This window comes from Filicampus tigris, chromosome 17 (assembly GCF_054856515.1).
Source record: "Filicampus tigris isolate MCC_2025a chromosome 17, RoL_Ftig_1.0, whole genome shotgun sequence".
NCBI classification, from domain to species: domain Eukaryota; kingdom Metazoa; phylum Chordata; class Actinopteri; order Syngnathiformes; family Syngnathidae; genus Filicampus; species Filicampus tigris.
This window is the reverse complement of record NC_141233.1, coordinates 4,395,904-4,415,884: the sequence shown is the minus strand read 5'-3', so window position 1 is coordinate 4,415,884 and position 19,981 is coordinate 4,395,904. Positions and strand designations below refer to the sequence as shown.

General features: G+C 41.4%; 1 protein-coding gene across 1 annotated transcript in view; it reads right to left on the bottom strand.

Annotated features, from left to right (window-relative positions):
- Positions 1 to 132: 132 nt before the first annotated feature.
- The window catches only part of cxadr (CXADR Ig-like cell adhesion molecule), a 51,106-nt gene continuing 31,257 nt past the window's right edge, over positions 133 to 19,981 (bottom strand). The window contains exons 3-7 of the mRNA XM_086012770.1: positions 18,390 to 18,594; positions 9,145 to 9,300; positions 8,918 to 9,040; positions 5,701 to 5,839; positions 133 to 2,775 (exon numbers count right to left, since the gene is read on the bottom strand). Coding sequence (XP_085868896.1) covers positions 2,496 to 2,775; positions 5,701 to 5,839; positions 8,918 to 9,040; positions 9,145 to 9,300; positions 18,390 to 18,594 — 903 coding nt within the window. The 3' untranslated portion in view covers positions 133 to 2,495. The remainder of the gene's footprint in view (positions 2,776 to 5,700; positions 5,840 to 8,917; positions 9,041 to 9,144; positions 9,301 to 18,389; positions 18,595 to 19,981) is intronic.

The following is a 19,981-nucleotide window of genomic DNA, read 5'->3' as shown; positions in this document are numbered from 1 at the left end:
TCACTGAGCGATTAGAATTAATCATAGTGGAAGAAGCGGCGGGAGGCCGACACACTGGAGAGCACGCGTCTTGAGAAATTAAGCAGACAGATGCTACCGGTTCTGTGTGCAAACATTAAACAAAGCTCTTCATGTTTTTTTTTTTTTTTGGTGTGTCTGGAGGACTTTATTTATTCAAAAAATACAGCACAAAAATACACACAAAAATGGATAATTAGATTTCATACAGAGTGCAAAACTCAAAAGATCTTCATACAATATTAGTACGCAGATTAAAAAAAACTACAGTTAATATTGTTAATATTAGTTCTGAGCGTATAGAGTGACATGACTACTCGCTACGAGTTTGTCAGCAGGTGAAACTAGAATTCTACGTGGGGCCACATTCAGACTGCAAAATGCCCTCGCAAACACATTTGTACTATACTGATTCATCAAGCACAGCACAGCATCACTCACACAGTTGAGATTAGACACAAATACTTTGACAAAACACAGCCACAATTTTCTTAGAAGGTAAAAAAAAAAAAAAGTTCAACCAAATTAAAAAAATAAAAATACACAATAAAACATGTTTTGGAAAGTAAATGCAAAAATGAGAAACCTGTTTAAGACAGTTGTTGAACTTGTATGCACTGAGTGGACGTGAGAAATGCTACTCTTGACCTGATTGGACTGATAGCATTAGCAGTGGAGAGAATATCATTTTGTGGACCGCAGCGGCCATTGAGGACGATGCTAGTACACGCGAGCGACCACAGTGGTGTGGATGTGCTACAACTAGGACAACAAGGCACAACAGAAGCCAGCAGTCAGGGCTGTGCAAAGGGGGAGGTTCGAAAAGAAGGAACAGAGTAAGGCTCTGGAGCAGAAAGTAAACAATTTGCCCACTTAAGTATTCCAACTTTCCTAACACAATAATGGCCCATTTTTTTTCTTTTTAATCTGGCATTAATATACAGTACATTGTTGCATATGGGCTAGACAAGTTTCAACTTAAATACGAAACCGAAGTGGAAATAACGCCTGCTGTAATCCTCTCACATTTTCCTCTTTGTGGGAGCGTTCCTATGGAGCGCATGCTTCATTACAAAAAGTTCAATTCACGCTGCAGAAGCCATGACAGGTTTCATATTGAGCGTGGAGAGAGGGTTCATCAAGACGCCGGCTCTTCGGAATACAACTGCACATAAGGGGGATTACATGTGCTCTAGCACAGACGTGTGGCTGCTACTGCAACAGATGATGATGAAAACTAGTCTGTTAATACACCTAGTGGGGGTGTGCGTGTGTGTGTGTGTGTGTGCTGGCCAGAGGAGTTACGGTCCTTTAGCCGTCAAACGCATTCAGAGCTAATTGTTCAGTGAACCTCATTGTCCAGCTGTCCCCTTCTCTGAAGGCTCTGAAGGATGTAATGTGTGTGTGTGTGTGTGTGTGCTGGGGGTGCACGGGGGTGAAGACAGCACTTATTGTTTTTTAAGCCTGTTCCAGACGCGGTAATACAGCCAATCACAAAGTGAGGATGCTCGAACCCCCCGCTCGCCAAGAGCCAATTGTTACCGTTCTCATCCCAGATGGGGCATTTCAAACCGCTGGGGGGGAAAAAAGATATAACAGACAGGATCCTTTGATCACAGGAAGTATTTGTAACTTTTCAAAGGTCATCATATGTCATTTAGTGTTCATTTGAATTCAAAGTTAGCCAGGAACTAGGAAAGACTTGCTTGCTAAAAACATAATTGTGTAGGCAGTATGGGACAAAACAAAAGAGCTATACATTTTACAAACTCAGACATACATGAACAGTTAAACCTAAAATTGTTCATACCCAAGCACATTGAGTATTTTTTTTGTCAGCTGCAATAGTATCTTCTGGCCGGAAATGACAAAAGATTGAAATAGATAGTGGTGGAGAAATCAAAATTTCAAAATGACTAACAAATGATCTGATCTTGGGCTTTTGTCAATTCTTTGTGTCATTTGCGCACAGTTGCCATTCTGGAACTCAATTTGGCCAAGGTATGAATCCTGTCGGGCTGAACTGTTCAACTAACTACTCACAGAGAAATGTTCTATACACATGCATTCATACTGCTGTACAGATGGTCTGGATCTGTTGTTAATACAGTATCTTTAAATCATGGGCCAACTATACTTACAAAAAAAAAAAAATCAATTATATACAATAAATTTCTATATTGACCACTCTGCTAGAAGTTCATGTTTCAGCGAGTAAGTCCAGGAAGTAAAATTCATAAATGTTTCTAAATTGTGACTGATTAAAAAAAAGTCTATGTGCTCTGGCGTGACTTCAGTAAAATTCAATTCTCTTCTCAGCACCACAGCAGTTGGGTCTTCATTGGAGGAGGAAGTTCTCATTTGTATGCAAGAGCAAGTCAGGCAAACTCCAGCTTCATCTTCGGTGGATTTTGCCCCACTGCCCTCATCTTTTCCCTCCCCTTTGTTGTACAGTCGCTTTGCAAGAGGAGGCCGCGTTAAACGATCGAGCCGTCCCTGTTCTGGGCAGGGATCATGACGGGGATGGCCCCCATGCGACTGAGGTTGGGCGCCGCCATCCTGGGAGCGCTCGGCGGGGGCAAAGGGGTGTGGCTTGGAGGTCTGTCTTCTTCCGACGAGGGGATTTTGTCATACTGGGGCTTCAGGGCGTACTCGTGCAGGTTGGAAGGTGACATGGAGCCCAGAGAGGAACGCTGGCTGCCCACCGTGAAGCTGCGCGCCGTTGAAACGCGACTCTTGGGAGGCGGCACGTCCTCTCTGAGGGGAAATCGGAGTCAGCAAAACAATGAAATAAAACTCGACAAATAATTTGGGTCCCCTTTTGCTTGCTCTTCTTTTGTTACACAGCATTTAATATTAAAGTGATACATTTAATGCAGTATACAAAAATGAAAATGTATTAAAAAAAATAATTACAGTGAAACCCCGCAGTATCAAATTCGCCAATTTGCTGCTGTTTTGGGGGAACCTATCAGTCATATTTGCTGAAAAGCTCACCTATATGCTGTTTTTGTGCTACGGCCAAAGCCATGTTTAATATCAAAATACTGCTTTGGTGCCATCTTGTGGCATCTTGCGGCCAAGGACTTGCGTTGAAGTGAGTGGGCGAGCTTCATTTAGTCAGACCACTGCTATCTTAAAAACGCAATTCATCGCCATTTTGTGGAATCTACAGGCAATTTATACACCATTTTTGGGTTGGAAGCGTTTACAGGGCTACATCCTTATCCCCGCCAATAATAGCTCACTGTAAATATTTGTATGAAAAACACTTCAAGGCCATAAATGCAAAACCACTGAATGAAAGACAGTACAACAGATGCTAAACATAGTGTCTTGTGCTGTGACAAAATTAATTTTCTGAAGTGAAAAATGAATACAGACATATTTTAAAAGAAAGACCCATGAACAGGGTAGGCTGTAGAACATGGATGGAAATGGAAAATTGACATAGTGACCGAAATTTTAAATCATTTTTAGTTAATTTTCCACAAAGACAATCATGTGAATGTAGTCAAATGCTCATACCCAACTAATGTTATTTTAGTGAACGAAAACTAACGAAATAACAAAAACTAAAATTGAAAGACCACTTTTGTTAACGAAATAAAATAAAAACGAAAATGCTTTTAAAAAGACAAGAACTAACCGAAACTACATTTTACTTTCATAAAACCAACTATAACTACAGCGAAAATGTCCTTCGTTTTCGTCTTTGGCAAATGTATTTAATACAAGAGCCTATGAGGTTGATTTTATATGCATTTATTTCAATATTACTGCATGGCCGTTAGACGGAAGAAGAGAAGGTCGAGCAGTCGTCTGGGAGTTGTAGTCGTCTTAATGGGTGTCGCACAGAAGCGACATTATCAAGCAGCAGCCAATTAAAAAGAGCCACCAAATGACGTTACTCCAAGAAGAAGAGTTCGCTTGTGGTTTTGGCTCGAATGGCTCCCCAACTTTTGTTATTTAACTGAGCACGAAACGTAACGCTAGGTAAAAAGTGCTTTCCTTTTTTGCGTGAAAAAAATACATACAGTATATAAAAAAATAGTACTCTGTACAACCAGGTTTAATACTTCTTAACAGGAATTGAAGCCAAAAAATCCACTTTAGAGGTTGGCAACTTGGCAAACAAGGCATCCAAGCTTGATTAATTAGCACTGAACTTATTGTAATTCAAAGTCGGTGGACTGTTACACTGTGCCCTGCATTATCAAAACGTTTTTTCATTTGTTGAATTTATACTACACACTACTTACTTTGGTGTTTTTTAATTTCTGCACATAAGTAAAATAAAACTAATACTAAAACTAAGTGTTTTGAAAAAACTAAAACCAATCAAAACTAACAAAACTGCCCTGAAAACTAATTAAAAACTAAAAAAAAAAAAGAAAAAAGTCAAAATGAAATAAAAACTAACTATAATTAAAATTCCAAAACTATAATAACCCTGTCCCCAACACCCACCATAATGCTTATGTGTCCAGGATGAAAATGAGTTTGACACCGCTGCAATTTCACGTACTGTAGGCAGGCCTACTTTCAGAAGAAGCACATCACTGAAAACTCAAGAAGCTGGGTCATTTCAAGAACACCAACGGCTTGACTCATTTAAGACAAAGAACAACTCATTGATTAAATGATTCGTTGATGAGAAGGTTTGGATAGGGCCAACGTCTGCACTGGAATAGCATGTGGAGTATGAAGCCAGCAACCAATGCCCTCTCCTCCCTCTGCAGCCACATTAACAGCTAATAAGCAGCATTAATCCAGTTAAACGCTCGACCAAACTGAGCCGGAGGGGCCAGAGCTTGCGTTGTCCATCGCGTCATGGGGTGGTGTTTCAGCAAATGTGTGCCTGTGTGTTCTAGACAGGACCAGTGGTCTAATCCTCTTTGTCCTACAGCGCGAGCAGTGTCACATTGTGGTCTTAGACAGATTCAGTCCGCAGCAGAGTGATAGTAAGCCCGCTGATTGCACAGAGCCCGAGGGCCGGATGGAGAGGTGGATGGTGCTGGGGAGGGGCGTTGGAGAGTGCGGTGGGGGGGGGGGAGCAACAGACATGACACAGGATCCACAGAGCAAACAAAGCTTTCAAACTGATTACCACAGCTGTTTATTTGAGCAGTGGTAAAAGGGGAAAAAAGGAAAATGCTGATGGAGAAAAATAACATTTTCATGGTGGGCGGAAGCATGTTTGTGTGCGCTTGTATGTGTCGATGTACAGTACAGCTATTAACTAGAAGCCCCTTTAGGAGCTGCTGTACTGCAATCCGACCACGGAAACGTGTGCCTACAACTTCAGAGAAATTACTAGTCACGCAAGTATGACAAATGATGCTTGGCATACTGGTGTGCATTTTAAGCCGCTCCCATTTCACACATTTCATTTTATCTGACTTCATTCCAATATTTACTCATCATTCATCCATGTTCCCTTGTCATTTTCACAGCACATTTACAGCGGAAGCGTTTGCATCTTTAATGTTATACTAGATTCATTACATTCCATTTTTTTCAATCGCGGTGATTTATATTTCGTGGGAGATATTGAGTATTTCAATTTTAGGATGGATTTGTTTCCCCCACATCTGCAGTACCACAGACTGCAGTGCTATGTGAGATTATATATTATCTGTACTTATCAGTGAGCCAAATGTTAAAAGTGTGGCTGGGTACCTTATCTCGTTGCAGATTTCCTTCTCATACTTTTTCCTGTGTCGGGCACGGCAACAGCAGAAGAGTATGATGGCAATAATGATGAGGATCAGCAGTACAGCAATTATGACTCCTGCGATGATGCCGGCAGTATTGCGAGCTGAGCACAAAGCAGAGAAAGAATTCAAGTCTTTGATTAAGAAAAAAAAAATGTGCTGTGTCTTTTGAGTGACTCATATTGATATTATTGTTTTTTTCTTATTATTACCATATCATCCCAAAACATTAAGTCTAAAGTGTATTTTATGTCATTTGCTTTGCAATAGGATACTAAATCCTACAATACTTTAACGACAGAATGAATATGTTGTAGAAACGTACTAATTCTTACTCAGCCTTTCTCCTTCATATGCTGCTGTCTGAGAACCAAAGTTCCTTGTTTATATACATCAATCCATCCATCAAATTTCTAAGTGACCTACTACTGTATGTCATAATGCAAAATTAACTAAACTTGATTTACAGTGAAAATAACATAACATGCTAAAAAGTAACAACTCAGAAGAAGTCATATTTTCTTAGAGGCTTAAAGTATAAAGACGCTCAATGTGAAATAACCATTGAAACCTATCGTATTATATCATGAATATAGAGGGCTACAACAACATGGCTCCGCTGTCGGCACCCTCGAGAAGGCTGAATGGAAGACCCTGCTTTGGGCAGGAGGTGGGGTACAGCCTAGATTGGTTGCCAGCCAATCACAGTGCACATACAGAATAAAACACGGGTCACCAACGTACTAAAAGCGGGAACCACTCGTCCCCTGTGCCTCAGCTGTGTATATTTAAGCATTTTTAATGATGGCTCTAAGTAGAAACAGAACAATTTTATTGTCTTTGGGGTGCCCTCTTGAAAGAGTGAATCACTTTGATGTCAAATGTTGGTAGCAGTGTCCCAATCAGATTATTTGCATATATTTATCTATTCAGGAAATGCATGACATAAATGTGTCAGGATATGCTGACTACAGACAACGCATCTTCAGTATGTTGCCTGCATGTTAAACATCTTGTCCTTGAGATGATGAGAAGTAACAGAAAGCTGACGAGTGCACAAAAATGAATGGGAAACCAGATCGAATAATAACAAAATTGGAATTGTGAAAATAGGCTGTGTTTTAAAGTCACACATTTCTCAAACAAGCAGTAACAAGCTTTTCATGCCAACACTGGAATCTGCCTTTTTGTTAAAGAGAAAGTCAACCCAGACATATCTTTTTCAAGAATATGTTCTATGCAAGCCCACTAGTTCAAACAAGGTAATCTGATAAATATTGTTTGTGGAATATGAGTTAATCCACTTGTTTTTAGCCATCTTATTTTATCACTTCTGTCGACTGAAAATGACATCAAAACTACTCAGGTAACGAGCAATCACAGGTGACCTGTTTTCTGAAGCTGTAATTGGTCGTTACCTGAGCCCTGAGTAGTTGTGTTGTCATTTTTACCCGACAGAAATGACAAAATGGCCGCCCCCTGAGATGGCTAAAAACGGGAGCATTTTGCTGCTTAAAGGATGGTGGGGCCGGGATGGCCATGTTTACACTAACAAGTTCATTTTAGATATTTTTTGATCGGGAAAATGAAAAGAGTGGTCATTTTCTATTTTAGCAATAAATTTGGGAGAAATTAGGAAATAAGTGACTGCATGAATAATGCCTCTTGTTAATGAGGAAAATGGCCGCGCCCCCTACCATTCTATCCTTTTCGGTCGGCGTCACTGGAGGGTCCGATTCCAAACCCTCCATTAGAGATCATTGTACTTTCATTGCTTATAACGTCCAAAAACGGTGATCAATTGGCACCAAAATGTATGTGGACATCACTACGAATGACCACTTCAAAATATCGAAAGGATTAACCTCTCCGTGGCTTATTTATATGAGAACGAGGAAATGTGGAAGTGAGCAGAACTACATAGATTTATGCTGGGACGAGCACACACTGCTTCTTTGCTGTTTAAAAAAAAACCCAAAAAAACAAAAAACAAACAAACCACTGCTTCTTTGCTGATCACGGTTAAGACGAGCGAATCATTTAACACCAGTCGGGATATTTACAGAGACTGAAGTGGGAATGAGTAGACGTGCACATTTATTTGGATGAGGAATGGCCCCGGTTTTTCGACCTACAACACGTCGTCCAATGGAACGTAGCCGAAATGGTGTGTTCCAATGCGGCCACACGGCTGTGGAGTCGGATGCGCGCGTTCAAGACAGCCACGGTGTTCGATGAGGTCTTACCTCTCTCTGACGCCGCTTCAGTCACGCAGAAGCTGGCGGCTGCAAGCCGTGTCGGACACCGCACGCGACTGTTTGGGAGGCAACCCCGCCACATGAAGACGCAGGCTGGGCGGACAGTAAGGAGCTAATGTTGTTGTGCTAACGCCTTTTGTTTTAACGGCCTTAAGCTAGTTGTTGCTATTAGCCGTGTCGTTAGCCTACTATTAGCCACGGAGGTAAGGTTGTGTAAAGATCCAATCGGATCGCTGCAAGCCGCCGTCTCCCTGAGAGTTGACACGTCGCTAAATGTCCGAAATATAACCAGTCGGGGTTCGTGTGCGCATTCATGCTCTTGTCCGCTTCAGCCTCTAAGTGGAGAAGCGATTTCCATGATATTTTTGATTTTGTGGAGGTGATCATGATGAGATCACGTTTTATGTCAATAAATCCAAACTATTGTGCAGAACACGTTTATACTTTCACAGGTTGAAGTGGACAAGAGTAGATATGTGCATTTGCATTATGGTGGCGATCGGTCGCCGTTTTAGACAACAGAGCTGCCAAAGTGAGCAGTATTACCACGCTTGCCTCTCTCCCGTGACATAGACCGCTGAGACCGAAAGCTTAACATAAGCCCAGCCCCAAAAGGGGGCGGGGCAATTTGTTGTAAATCTAATCACAAAAAAAGACCTTAAATCACTACAGAGTCTTTTGGGGGGGGGATTTTAGTACTGATGTTTTTTTACATTATATAAGTGCCAGTGTTAAGCTCACCCAAGTGTCCCTTTAACTCCTATTCCACAGACGCAATATTAATCAGAATGTTGTGTTTCAACTAGTGGGTCTGCTAGGAACATATTCTTGAAAAAAATATGTTTGAGGTGACCTCCCCCTTTAACCACCTTTTAAAAGACAGATGACAACAGATAAAACAACGTCAATCATCTGTATACTTACGAGGTGTCACATTGAGATACAGTATACAGTCCTCAGTCCCGACCCGGTTGGTGGCAGTGCAGCGGTATGTGCCAGATGCGCTGGCAGATGCGTTCCTCACATTAATGGTACCTCCCACTGGGTCTGTAGCAAGGGCAAACCATTGCAGAAACACTGTTGTAACAGGACGCTAAATGGTGTGAATAGAATTTCTATTGGTTGGATGGTGCTATACATAAAAGCATTACCCATCACACCGGAAGCAGGCAGCACCTTGCCGTCACTGGTCTTTTCCCAGCTATATTGCATGGGTTTGGTGCCCTCGTTGGACGTACACCTTAGAACAATGTCTTTGCCCTCCTCTGTGAGTCCTTCAGCATAGCACCTGGGCTTGGATGGCTTCACTATGGGGAAAAGGAAGGGATGGGAAAAAAAATAACAAATGAATAAATAACACGTGTACGTTGGATAACTTGTGTGTGCCGGAATCATGCATTCTTAAGTTGATTTGTTCCCTCAGTCAAAGCAGCAGTCATCAGCATAATGAGAGTAGTAATCAGAGTAATTGATACAGTTGCTGTTATTACAGGAGATGTCACTCAGGATAATGGTGATGAGAAAAGGAGCCGTGTGACATTGGACACACGAACACACGTGTGCCCACACTTCAGTTCAGGATGGATGCACAGCTTTTTCATCTTAAAGTAAAATGTGCGCAAACACTCCTTGGCCAGTCAGAGTGTTGGCAGGAGATGAGATGGGGGATTCTAAAACAAACACCGCTTCAAATTAAAAGCAGACCAACTCCAGTGAAACCCAGACACACTGTCAGCCAGGCGTTGGGGGTGGGGAGTGAACGAGAAAGAGAGAGAGAAAGAGAGAGAGAGAGAGAGAGAGAGAGAGAGAGAGAGAGAGAGAGAGAGAGAGAGAGAGAGAAACGGCCCATGAGGGCCACGGTCCAAGCCTGTGCAGTATTCTCTGACAGGACTGACATCATGGTGTGGTAATGGGTTGAACAAGAGCATTAAATGGGACTCTCCAGATGAGAACCAGGTGTCAAGCGGAAGGGCGGAGCCTCGCTGCCAGGATTAACAGTAGACTGACAGTGTTTGAGTGCTCATAGTATTATTTTAAACACACATTGGATCAGGACAGAGAAATAAATAAACATGAGCTGATGGACAGATGGTAGTGTGATAGGGCCAAGGCTGAGCTATTCCTATCTGGCTGCTCTTGCTGCTGTTATGTTGTACCTACACACACACACACACACACACACACGTGTAGAGTACTCACGGTAAATGTTAGAGAGTGATGACACTTAGAACACATCTTTTAAAAGGTCAAAGTGGATGCGTCAAAGGGTTGGAACACACAGCATCTCTGATTAGGAATGTGGTACCAATGAGTAGATTTATTTGTTTGAAAGATGAGGTTAAAGGAGAAGGTGAAAGAGCCTGGAGGGCCGTGGTAAGAAAAAGAGCATAGCTATATAGCTAACCTAGCTAGCCCAGTAAAATGAATAACGGGCTGGGATTTACGAGTTTCTCAATATATATATATCCACTGTGGCATATATTTTAGTCAGGAGGAGAAAAACTTCAAAGGGTTTATTGTTGAATAGATAAAAAATAACCCAAGCGTTAGAACAAAATCCAGGTAGAGCAAATCAATGACAGTTGACTTGAGATTTACAGAAGTCCTTAATGTTTGGGTTTAACTGCTGGATATACGTGTCTGGAAAGAATTTAAAAGGCTTCACTTTTCCACATTTAGTTATGTTACAGCTGTACTACAAAATTTAGTAAATTAATCACCCCGCCACCAGACAAAATTTGACATACAACAGCCCATAAAGAAAAAGGAACAATGTTTTTTTTCCCCCTCAAAAATGATTGAAAATGAAACCCATGGACATACAGTATCTATTCATTGCGGATCTCTAGGGGTGGGTGATCTGGCAAAAATATCAATCACGATTTATTAAAAATAAAATAACAATCGCGATTTTATCATGATTCTTTTTTACATTGTTTTTTTCAGACTTATTTGCACATTTCTGTCCATTTTCCTCATGTTAAACGTATTAAACATTTAAAATGTGTATAAAAGTCAAAGAAAAAAAAAGACATTTTAAGTCAGCTAAGTTTTATGAACAGGTTTTAATTTGAATAGTGACAATTTTTATCAAAATGCGCAGTGAATGTAAACATAAAAGGTAACAATGTAAACATAAAAACACAACTCGTAACGCAGGTCTAGTACTTTGAAGAGTCTTTTAAACCCCTCATTTTCCACTGTTTTAATGGGAATCATGTCTTCAGCAAGGTAATAAGTCACTGCCTCAGTTACATCTTTACACTGCTTGCTTGTTTTTCATATGGAGTGCTCTTGTTAAAGGACTGTGTTACCGTGAGTTGCGTTATCTTGGAGCGAGCGGCTGCCTCTGGCTACCACGTGTCCGTTTGCTTTGGCTGTCGGCGCTGACGTCCGAACAGAGTCTCTGCAAACTTTGCAAATAACTGGTTTGCGCTTTCTCCTTAGAGGAAAAGCCATACCAAATCGACACTGTGGATGTGAAGCTTCATTTCGGGACCAACTCTGCTTTGTTGTGACTTTTCGCTATAGCTCCCCGCTATACAAACAAACACCGAGGCGGGGAGTGTCACGTACGGTGCACTGTGCGTGCTGTGATTGGTTGGTCGGGTATACGCGTCAGCGGCTTTGCGCCGCCATCGAGCTAAACTGTTTAGAATGTGCCATGTAAACGATCAAACGATCTTTCGGCTTTATGAGATTGTGAACACGTTAAACCGCTTAATGATCTAATATCATCATATCGCCCACCCGTCCTTATCTCAATAGTTAGTTGAAGCACCTTTGGCGGCAATTTCACCCTCAAGTTTTTTCAATATGATGTCACAAGTTTGGCACACCTATCTCTGGGCAGTTTTGCATATTTCTATTTGCAACACCTCTCAAGCCCAATCGGGTTGGATGGGGAGCGTCCGTGCACAGCCATTTTCAGATTTCTCCACTGATGTTCAATTGGATTGGATTTTGGCTGGGCAACTCAAGGGCATTCAGAGTTGTCCTGAAGCCACTCCTTTGATATCTTGGCTGTGTGCCGAGGGCCGTTGTCCTGCTGGAAGATGAACCTTCGCCCTAGTGTGAAGTCAAGAGCGCTCTGGAATGGTTTTTCATCCAGGATGTCTCTGTACATTGCTGCATTCATTTTAACTTGAACCCTGACTCGCCTCAAAGTTCCAGCTGTTGAAAAACATTCCTAGCAGCATCATGCTGTGGGAGTGTTTTGCTTCACTGTAGGGATGGTGTTGGCCAGTATTTGAGCGGTACCTGATTTTACCAAACAAGATGTCTGGCTTTCACAACAAAGAGCAGTCAATCTTTGTTCCATCAGGCATAAGAATTTTTTTCACTCATAGTTTGAGAGTCTTTCAGGTGTCTTTGGGCAAACTCCAGGCCAGCTAACATACCTCTTAGGAAGGGGTGGTTTCCATCTGGCCACTCAACCAGGCAAGCCTGATTAGTATATTGCTACAGAGATAGTTGTCCTTCTGGATGGTACTCCTCTTTTCACAAAGGAACACTGTATCTCTGACAGAATGACCAGCGGGTTCTTGGTTACCTCCCTGACTAAAGCCTGTCTCCCCTGATAGCTCAATTGAGACAGGCTCTAGAAAGAGTCCTGATGGTTCCGAACTTCCATGATGGAAGCCAATGAGCTCAGTGGGAGTTTCAAAGAAGCAGATTTTTTCTGCACCCTTCCCCATATCTGGTCCTCGAGACAATCCAGTCTCTAAGGTTTACAGACAATTCCTTTGACAGAATGCTTGGCTGGTACTCTGACATGCACTGTCAACTGTGTGACCTTGTATATCTCTCTCTAAAGCATGATCAATCAAATGAATTTTCCACATAATTACATACAAGTGCTTTCATATGTGATGGGGTGTGGTGCCAATAATTTGAAGGGAAAAGGTCATTTTATACATTTTGGAATACTTTAACGTAAAATGTGGGGCAAAAATGAAGCGCTGAGAATACTTTCCGGGTGCACTGTACAGAGGTTAATGAATGAGTCGCCAGAGAAAACAAACAAACATGTTACTGACATACATTTCTGAGCTGCAGGTGCATACTCTCCTCCTCTCAACGTCAATGTCCAGCTACAAGCTAAGGAGAATACAATGAATGCTACCTCCTGTTAAGTAGCTGAACACATTACGCAATGTGCTTGCTTGTTGTCAGCATGTGTGTATTCCTAAAAATAGCCGTGTATGTGACAAGACAAAGCAACACCTGGCCGGCTGTATATATTAGTACAGACGTGTGTTTGTGTTCCTACTAGTGCCATCCACTTTGCGACAAAATCAACTTAAGGGAAAATGCAGAGCAGGCAGCAAGTTGTCCTCGCTTCTCCTTGTCAATGCGTCTTTGCTGAGAACATTCCTGGCCCCGGGGTCAATAGCTAGCAACCTGTCAGAGATGTAGCCTCCAGCTATTTCCTTTTAATTCTCACACACACACACACACACACTATAGGTTGAGATGTCAGCATATTAACCATGATCAGAGCTGGGTCACATAAAGTCTGTTAGCTGATGGGAATTTCTGTCAAAATGTCTAACTAAATATAAGGGCATAAGATCCAATAGATTGAGACCAGAAGTAGTACTGCAAATACTGTATAATATCATTGAATGGTAAGAGTGGAAGTGTTTCTAAAAATGAAGAACGCTCCAATTCACAGTGACCAAAATGACCTTGAACATTGGGTCATATTGCTTCAGGAACAAAATCTGGTAAAAGTGAATGCAGTAGAATCTCGAAAATAATTTGCCCCTGATGTTGCACTTGGGGCGGCACGGTGGTCGACTGGTTAGCACGTCCGCCTCACAGTTCAGAGGTCGTGGGTTCGATCCCGGCTCCGGCCTCCCTGTGTGGAGTTTGCATGTTCTGCCCGTGCCTGCGTGGGTTTTCTACGGGTACTCCGGTTTCCTCTCACATTCCAAAAACATGCATGGCAGGTTAATTGATCACTCTAAATTGCCACTAGGTGTGATTGTGAGTACGGATGTTTGTCTCTGTGTGCCCTGCGATTGGCTGGCAACCAATTCAGGGTGTCCCCCGCCTACTGCCCGAAGACAGCTGGGATAGGCTCCAGCACGCCCCGCAACCCTTGTGAGGATAAGCGATATGGATAATGGATGGATGGATGTTGCACTTTTCAGGGCAGGTGTTTTTGAGTTGAATCACTGACAGGCCTCGGTTTTCGACGGTTGGGATGACTGCTCGTCCGCCGTTCCTTGGTCGGCCAGCTCGATGTTTGGTTGGCGACATTGGTTTCGCAAGTTGGTCTTTTACCATCTCTTGCTACTCACAGGGGAGGCCACTGCAGCAGAATAGAGAAGCCCTCATGCGAACAAAGTTGGCATCAACAGTGCCCTCTGAATAATAACTGGATGCCTAAAACCTACCCCAGTGTCTTTCCTGCCAGTCCTAGCAGGGAAAGTCCCTGCTCGCCTCCGATGGGAGGCTGCTACCCTCGCCCTGGCCAGGAGGGCACAAATGCATGACTGGCACATCCTACACAACACCACAACAACAGCAGCGCCTCCAAGCAGACTCAAATCCCACCAACCCTACAACAAGGCAGCACAAGAGATGCTCAATTCCAGCTCTGTGGACATCTCCAGAGATGCTTGGCTGGCAGCAGCTTGGAAGCAGGAGTGGCGGTCAGCAGGTCTCTCCCGCATCCACCACTACATCTGGGATCGAGGAGGTGGCGCCATAGGAGGGGATGACCTACCATGCCAGCAATGGACCATGTTGAACCGACTACGAACTAGGGTCGGTCGCTTTAAAACATCATTGAAGAAGTGGGGCCTGTCAGACAGTGCGGCATGCGAGTGAGGCGACCCTGAACAGACAGCCGACCATATTATCACCACTTGCCCCATATACAGACCACCCTCAGAAGCTAGCCTCTTTGACTTAGGACCCCAGATGCTGGCATGGCTACATGACACTGAGTTGGACCTCTGACGTTACACGAATGATGATGATGAGGGCAGGTGTTTTATTTTATTTCAGCCAGTCACTTGACTGTCCTCATTAGGACTGTCCCGACTAGTCGCCATAGTCAACGTCACAGATGACGTAAATACGTCGGCCCACACAACATACCGTCGACAAAGAGTGTGATGTCGTAAATTTGTCGGCACTCAAATACCGTAGAGTGTCGATGATGTAAATACGTCAACACGTGCATACCTCCAGTTGTAAACAAGTGCGCACAGCAGAAAAGAAAGGCGAACAAAAAAAAAAGGAGAAGAGCATAAATGGCGGTGGGGCGCCGGTTCGTGCGTTCAGGGCGGGGAAGAGGAGAGCGGCATCATGAAGCAGCTAAAAAGCGGACAAGAAAGTCCAAAGTATGGACATATTTCAACGAAAAGTCGAACGAGTTGGTCATCTTTATCCTTTGTAAAGCCGAGTGATGAACGAACACCTAAAGCGACGTCACCCAGGTGCTGCTCCAAGACGACAGAAAGCAAAAAGCTAGAGGATCACAAGTTCATCTTAGTAACTACTAATATGACCCGGTTTTACTGAAGTTGCTGTTATGTGCGACGTATTATTAACGATGTCCTGCTTTCACTGCTTAAAAAAAAAAAATCCTAGAGGAAAAACTGGCCTGCTTACCATAGTCCGTGACTGCACTAATATATGTATGCCTTTTCAAGATCATTGTGATAAATTTCAGTATGCGCTCTGCTTTATTTGTCAATTTTTAAGGTGAAATCAAACTGATGTTACACAGCCCGTCCCGAAAAAAATAAAAGAGGAATGTACACTAGAAAGAGCACCTCGAATCACACGAAGTATCCTTAAAATGATTGTCCAGAACATGAGGCCCATTGCATTTGTGGAGGGTGTTCCTCATTTTTGAGTTATTTATGTTTTAGTTATACTTGGGCTGCTTAAGATGCACTTACACATTGTTTCACTGTAATGCATGGACAGAGAAATACCTCATTCTTGTTCACACGTCATGATGCTTGACTAAAAGAGATGTGAGTGTTCATTCAATTTCAAGTTTGTTTTTACTTTAATAAACAAAGAATTTTTAAAAAAGTGTTCAGAAGTGGTTTTGTAAATTAATAATCGTCAACCCAAAAATTGCTGGATTAGTCAAAAAAATTATTGTTAGCCTAGATTGTTATTGTTAGGAGAAAAATAATCGTTTGGGACAGCCCTAGTCCTCATGTTTCAAAATACACATACAGAAACACTCTTATTTTTCAACAGGAGTGAGTAGAATCAAGGTATTTAAATTTATTCACACACACGGAAAATCCATTTCTCCAGTAGTCTCCACAATGAAAACACAACACCAAAAGGCAAATTAGAGAAAATGAATTATTGACATTAAATATATGAAAAACTTTTGAATATGAAATATTAACGTTAAGGAGGGCAAAAATAACTATACAGATCTTTTTTTCTTTTCTTTTTTAATCCAGTGCAGTTTTAAGGCCCGGAAGACGGTGCATGGGGATCAGTGTGCAAGATGTTGACAGAACAGTACAGAGTTGAATGAAAGTGATATTGGTGTTTCCCTCCCAGGGTCGAATTAAAAAGCTGCATGGCATGGGGGAGGAAGGATTTCCTCAGTCTGTCAGTGGAGCAGGGCAGCAACAGCAGCCTGTCATTGAAACTGCTTCTCTGGCTGCCCTAATATTTTTGCTTTTGGCCTGAGGACGTGTAACCTTGATGAAAAACATTTCAGGGCATCAGTTCATCTGTCAATTTTTTTCTGTTTACTGTTCAAAGGGATCAATAACTGTTTTTTTCCCCCAAAACATCATTCATCTACATCTACTGGAAAGTAGTTTAACCGATTCAGAAATGAATACAAATGGTCACAGCAAACTGCGCTTCTCTACCTAAGTCAAATGGACGGAGGGCCAAATAAAACATTTTTGCGACAAGCCGAGGGCCGGACTGATAGAAAGTTCATTGAAATTTTTTTAAATGTCCAGATTGGATCGGGTCCTTCGCGCCTGCTGATGATGTCACGCTTTATATATCTGTAATATATTTCTTAGCGTCTATGTTTGTCACCCCCGTGGCTGTTGTGTCTTTATCTTCGGAGTTACTAAATAAAAAATAAAATAAAGTACATTACTGCTACTTCCGTTTGCGTTTCTCCTGCCAAACTGGAAACAATTTTCTGGTTGATTCGGGCTGCAAGTTTGTATGAACTGTACATAATGTGAAGTAAAACGGAGAGGATCATATTGGTAAGATATCTAATAATTTTATTTTATCTAATAATAAAGCAATATCATCCCAGGGGCCGTAGAAAACTTTCTAGCGGGCCGGATGTGGCCCGCGGGCCTTGACTTTGACATATGTGCTCTACATGTACAGTAACAGCCTTCAACACAGCTTTGTCAACAACAGTTCTGAGGTCAGCTTTAGCTTGCACATTAGCTTGAGTATTTCTGGTTGAACAGGTGGGAGCAGTGCAGTCACATTTGTGTGGAAGAGCAGCAGACATTTTTGGAAACTGCCTATTGAAAAAGCCCAGATAACAGGATGACGATAAGGGCACAATGCAGAGCTTATCTCACAAGAGTGGAGCATTACGTTGTTTTCTCCCATGCATGAATTCCGAGACATTTCACTTTCAGCATTTGGACAGTTGACCAATCATCAACACTAATCTGCATGAGTGTTTGCGGGAAGAGTGAGTCGTAACTTATCGTCGATGTCATGTGAAAAACACTTATCTCCATTTTTTTTTCATTTCCATATTTTTACATGAATGGTGTTTCGGTGAACGGTACAGACATCGCATTAATGTGAAAATTAAAAAAGTTTCCAAAATTGGAGATAAGTGTTTTTCACAGGACAGCGATGTTATTCAAATGCAATGGGTGAGTCATTATAAGATGAGTTAATAAATAGTATGTATAAAAACAAAGTAATATAACAGAATTGGTAATTATGTTTTCCCTGTATCCATGAAATACATTTTCAATGCATAAATACAAAAGGAAAATACACCAAATGTAGTCACAACAATAATATTGTAAATTACAGATGAACTTCAACATTGTATGAACAGTTACTTTCTAAATTTATTTTAGCAAAAGTGTTACTCAAGACAGATATGAGAGATAAATAATAAATAATGACCTCACTATTGAGGTAAAGGATTATCACTTTTGACAATCAGGGCGGGTGAACACAGAATTGTAACACGAGGAGGTCAATGGTCTACAGCCTCTGGGAAGGGTATGTTCTCAATTTTAGTGGGGATTAAATCAAAACAGCCAAGCGAGGAAAAGAGCATGTGATTTGGAGCATTTCTACTGCACATAGAGGAGGGACTATGCCCGGTGAGAAAAAAGAATATTGAAGGTACCTACGGTGGCTAGCTTTTTTGTTTTTGTTCACTCACCCATGACAATCAGCAGGATCTTTCTGCTGCGAATGCCAGGAGCCTTCTTCACTTTACACTGGTAAGTGCCAGAGTCGGACGACTTCAGGCCTGTCAGGTTGATGGAGGCATCGCCATTCTTGGGGTCAGCTGAATTGAAGTGTACTCGACCCTTCATAGGGGCATAGTAGTCCTCGTAGGCCCTGTCGCCCGAGTACAGGATCACCTGGTCACAGAGGAGATGTATAGTAGATATTGGCTAACTTGGAATATCAATTTATTCATATGAAAATCAAGAAAAAAAAAATAGTTAAAATGTTTTTTAATGCAAAACGTGAACAGTGGATGTAGTGTTGCATACAGAGCTCACCAACTGTCTTCAAGGCAAGTATACATTCGCTATAAGCGCCTGTCTACCAACATGTGAGAAACGTCTCTAAGTGGCATGACTCCTCTGCGTGATAGAAGATAGCCTCCTTCCCTTTGGAATGACCTTCCATTCAATGTTAGGCAAGAGCCATTTTGTCCATTTTTAAAACCAGTTTGACACATTTCTATTATTTGGCTTTTGATCCGACGTTAGACTGACAGATTTCGGCTGTTTTCTGGTGTCTATTGTATATAGTGTTTTGTGTTAATCTATTGCTTTCACTTATTGTATTATTACTATTTTGTTGCTGTATGTAAAGTGCTTTGTTACCGCCGTAGCTGTTGTGAAATGCGCTGTATAAATAAAATTGTATTGTATATACTGTATATAAATATATATACATTGACATGTATACATTATGCTTACAAAAATATATAAATGCAGGCATTGATCTCATTATTTTTTTAAAAATTGTTAAAATTAGAATTGGTTAATTCTGTGTCCAAAAAGCACAGAGGCTATACAGCTGCACATCTGGCAGCTGAAAATGATCATAACCTGCTCAATACTGCATTACAGTAGATGTCACACGAATGGCTCTATAAATCTCTGTGCACATTTTTTACTTGTGACATTTAAAATAAATACATGAATGGGAACTAGTTTTCTTAAAGTTGAATTTACATGTAGTCTATAAATATAAATAATCACGTGTAGAAAGAAACAGTGTAATGTATTTATCTCACTCCCCCACATGTGTGCAAATGTTTACATGTTTAACACTGTTTAAAATGTTATTTTCTTATCAAGCATATCCTAATATTTTGAATTAATAACACATTTTTTTTACATAACACAAGTTCTTTTGTGAGTTTTAATTATGATGCTTTTAGATTTTTGTCCAGGTACTGTTTCGTTACCAGTATAGAGGTATTTTATGCAGGTATAGTATCAAAGTCACAATGTTGGTATCGTGACAAACTAAGTGGATGCATAAAAGTCTAGGCACCCCTGTTCAAAGGCCAGTTTTTGGTTTGTTTAAAAAAAATAAAAATAAAAAAAAATCATTTATCTTGGTCTTTTTTTGTTAAAAAAAAAAAAAAAGACCAAGATAAATTATTTTACAACCTATTGCAATATTAATGGGATCTATAGCCTGTACAATTCAATTAAAAAAAAGAGCTATTTTCAAGCGAGGACGTAATAATGAGCAACAGGGATAAGCGGGCACATCCTCTTACAA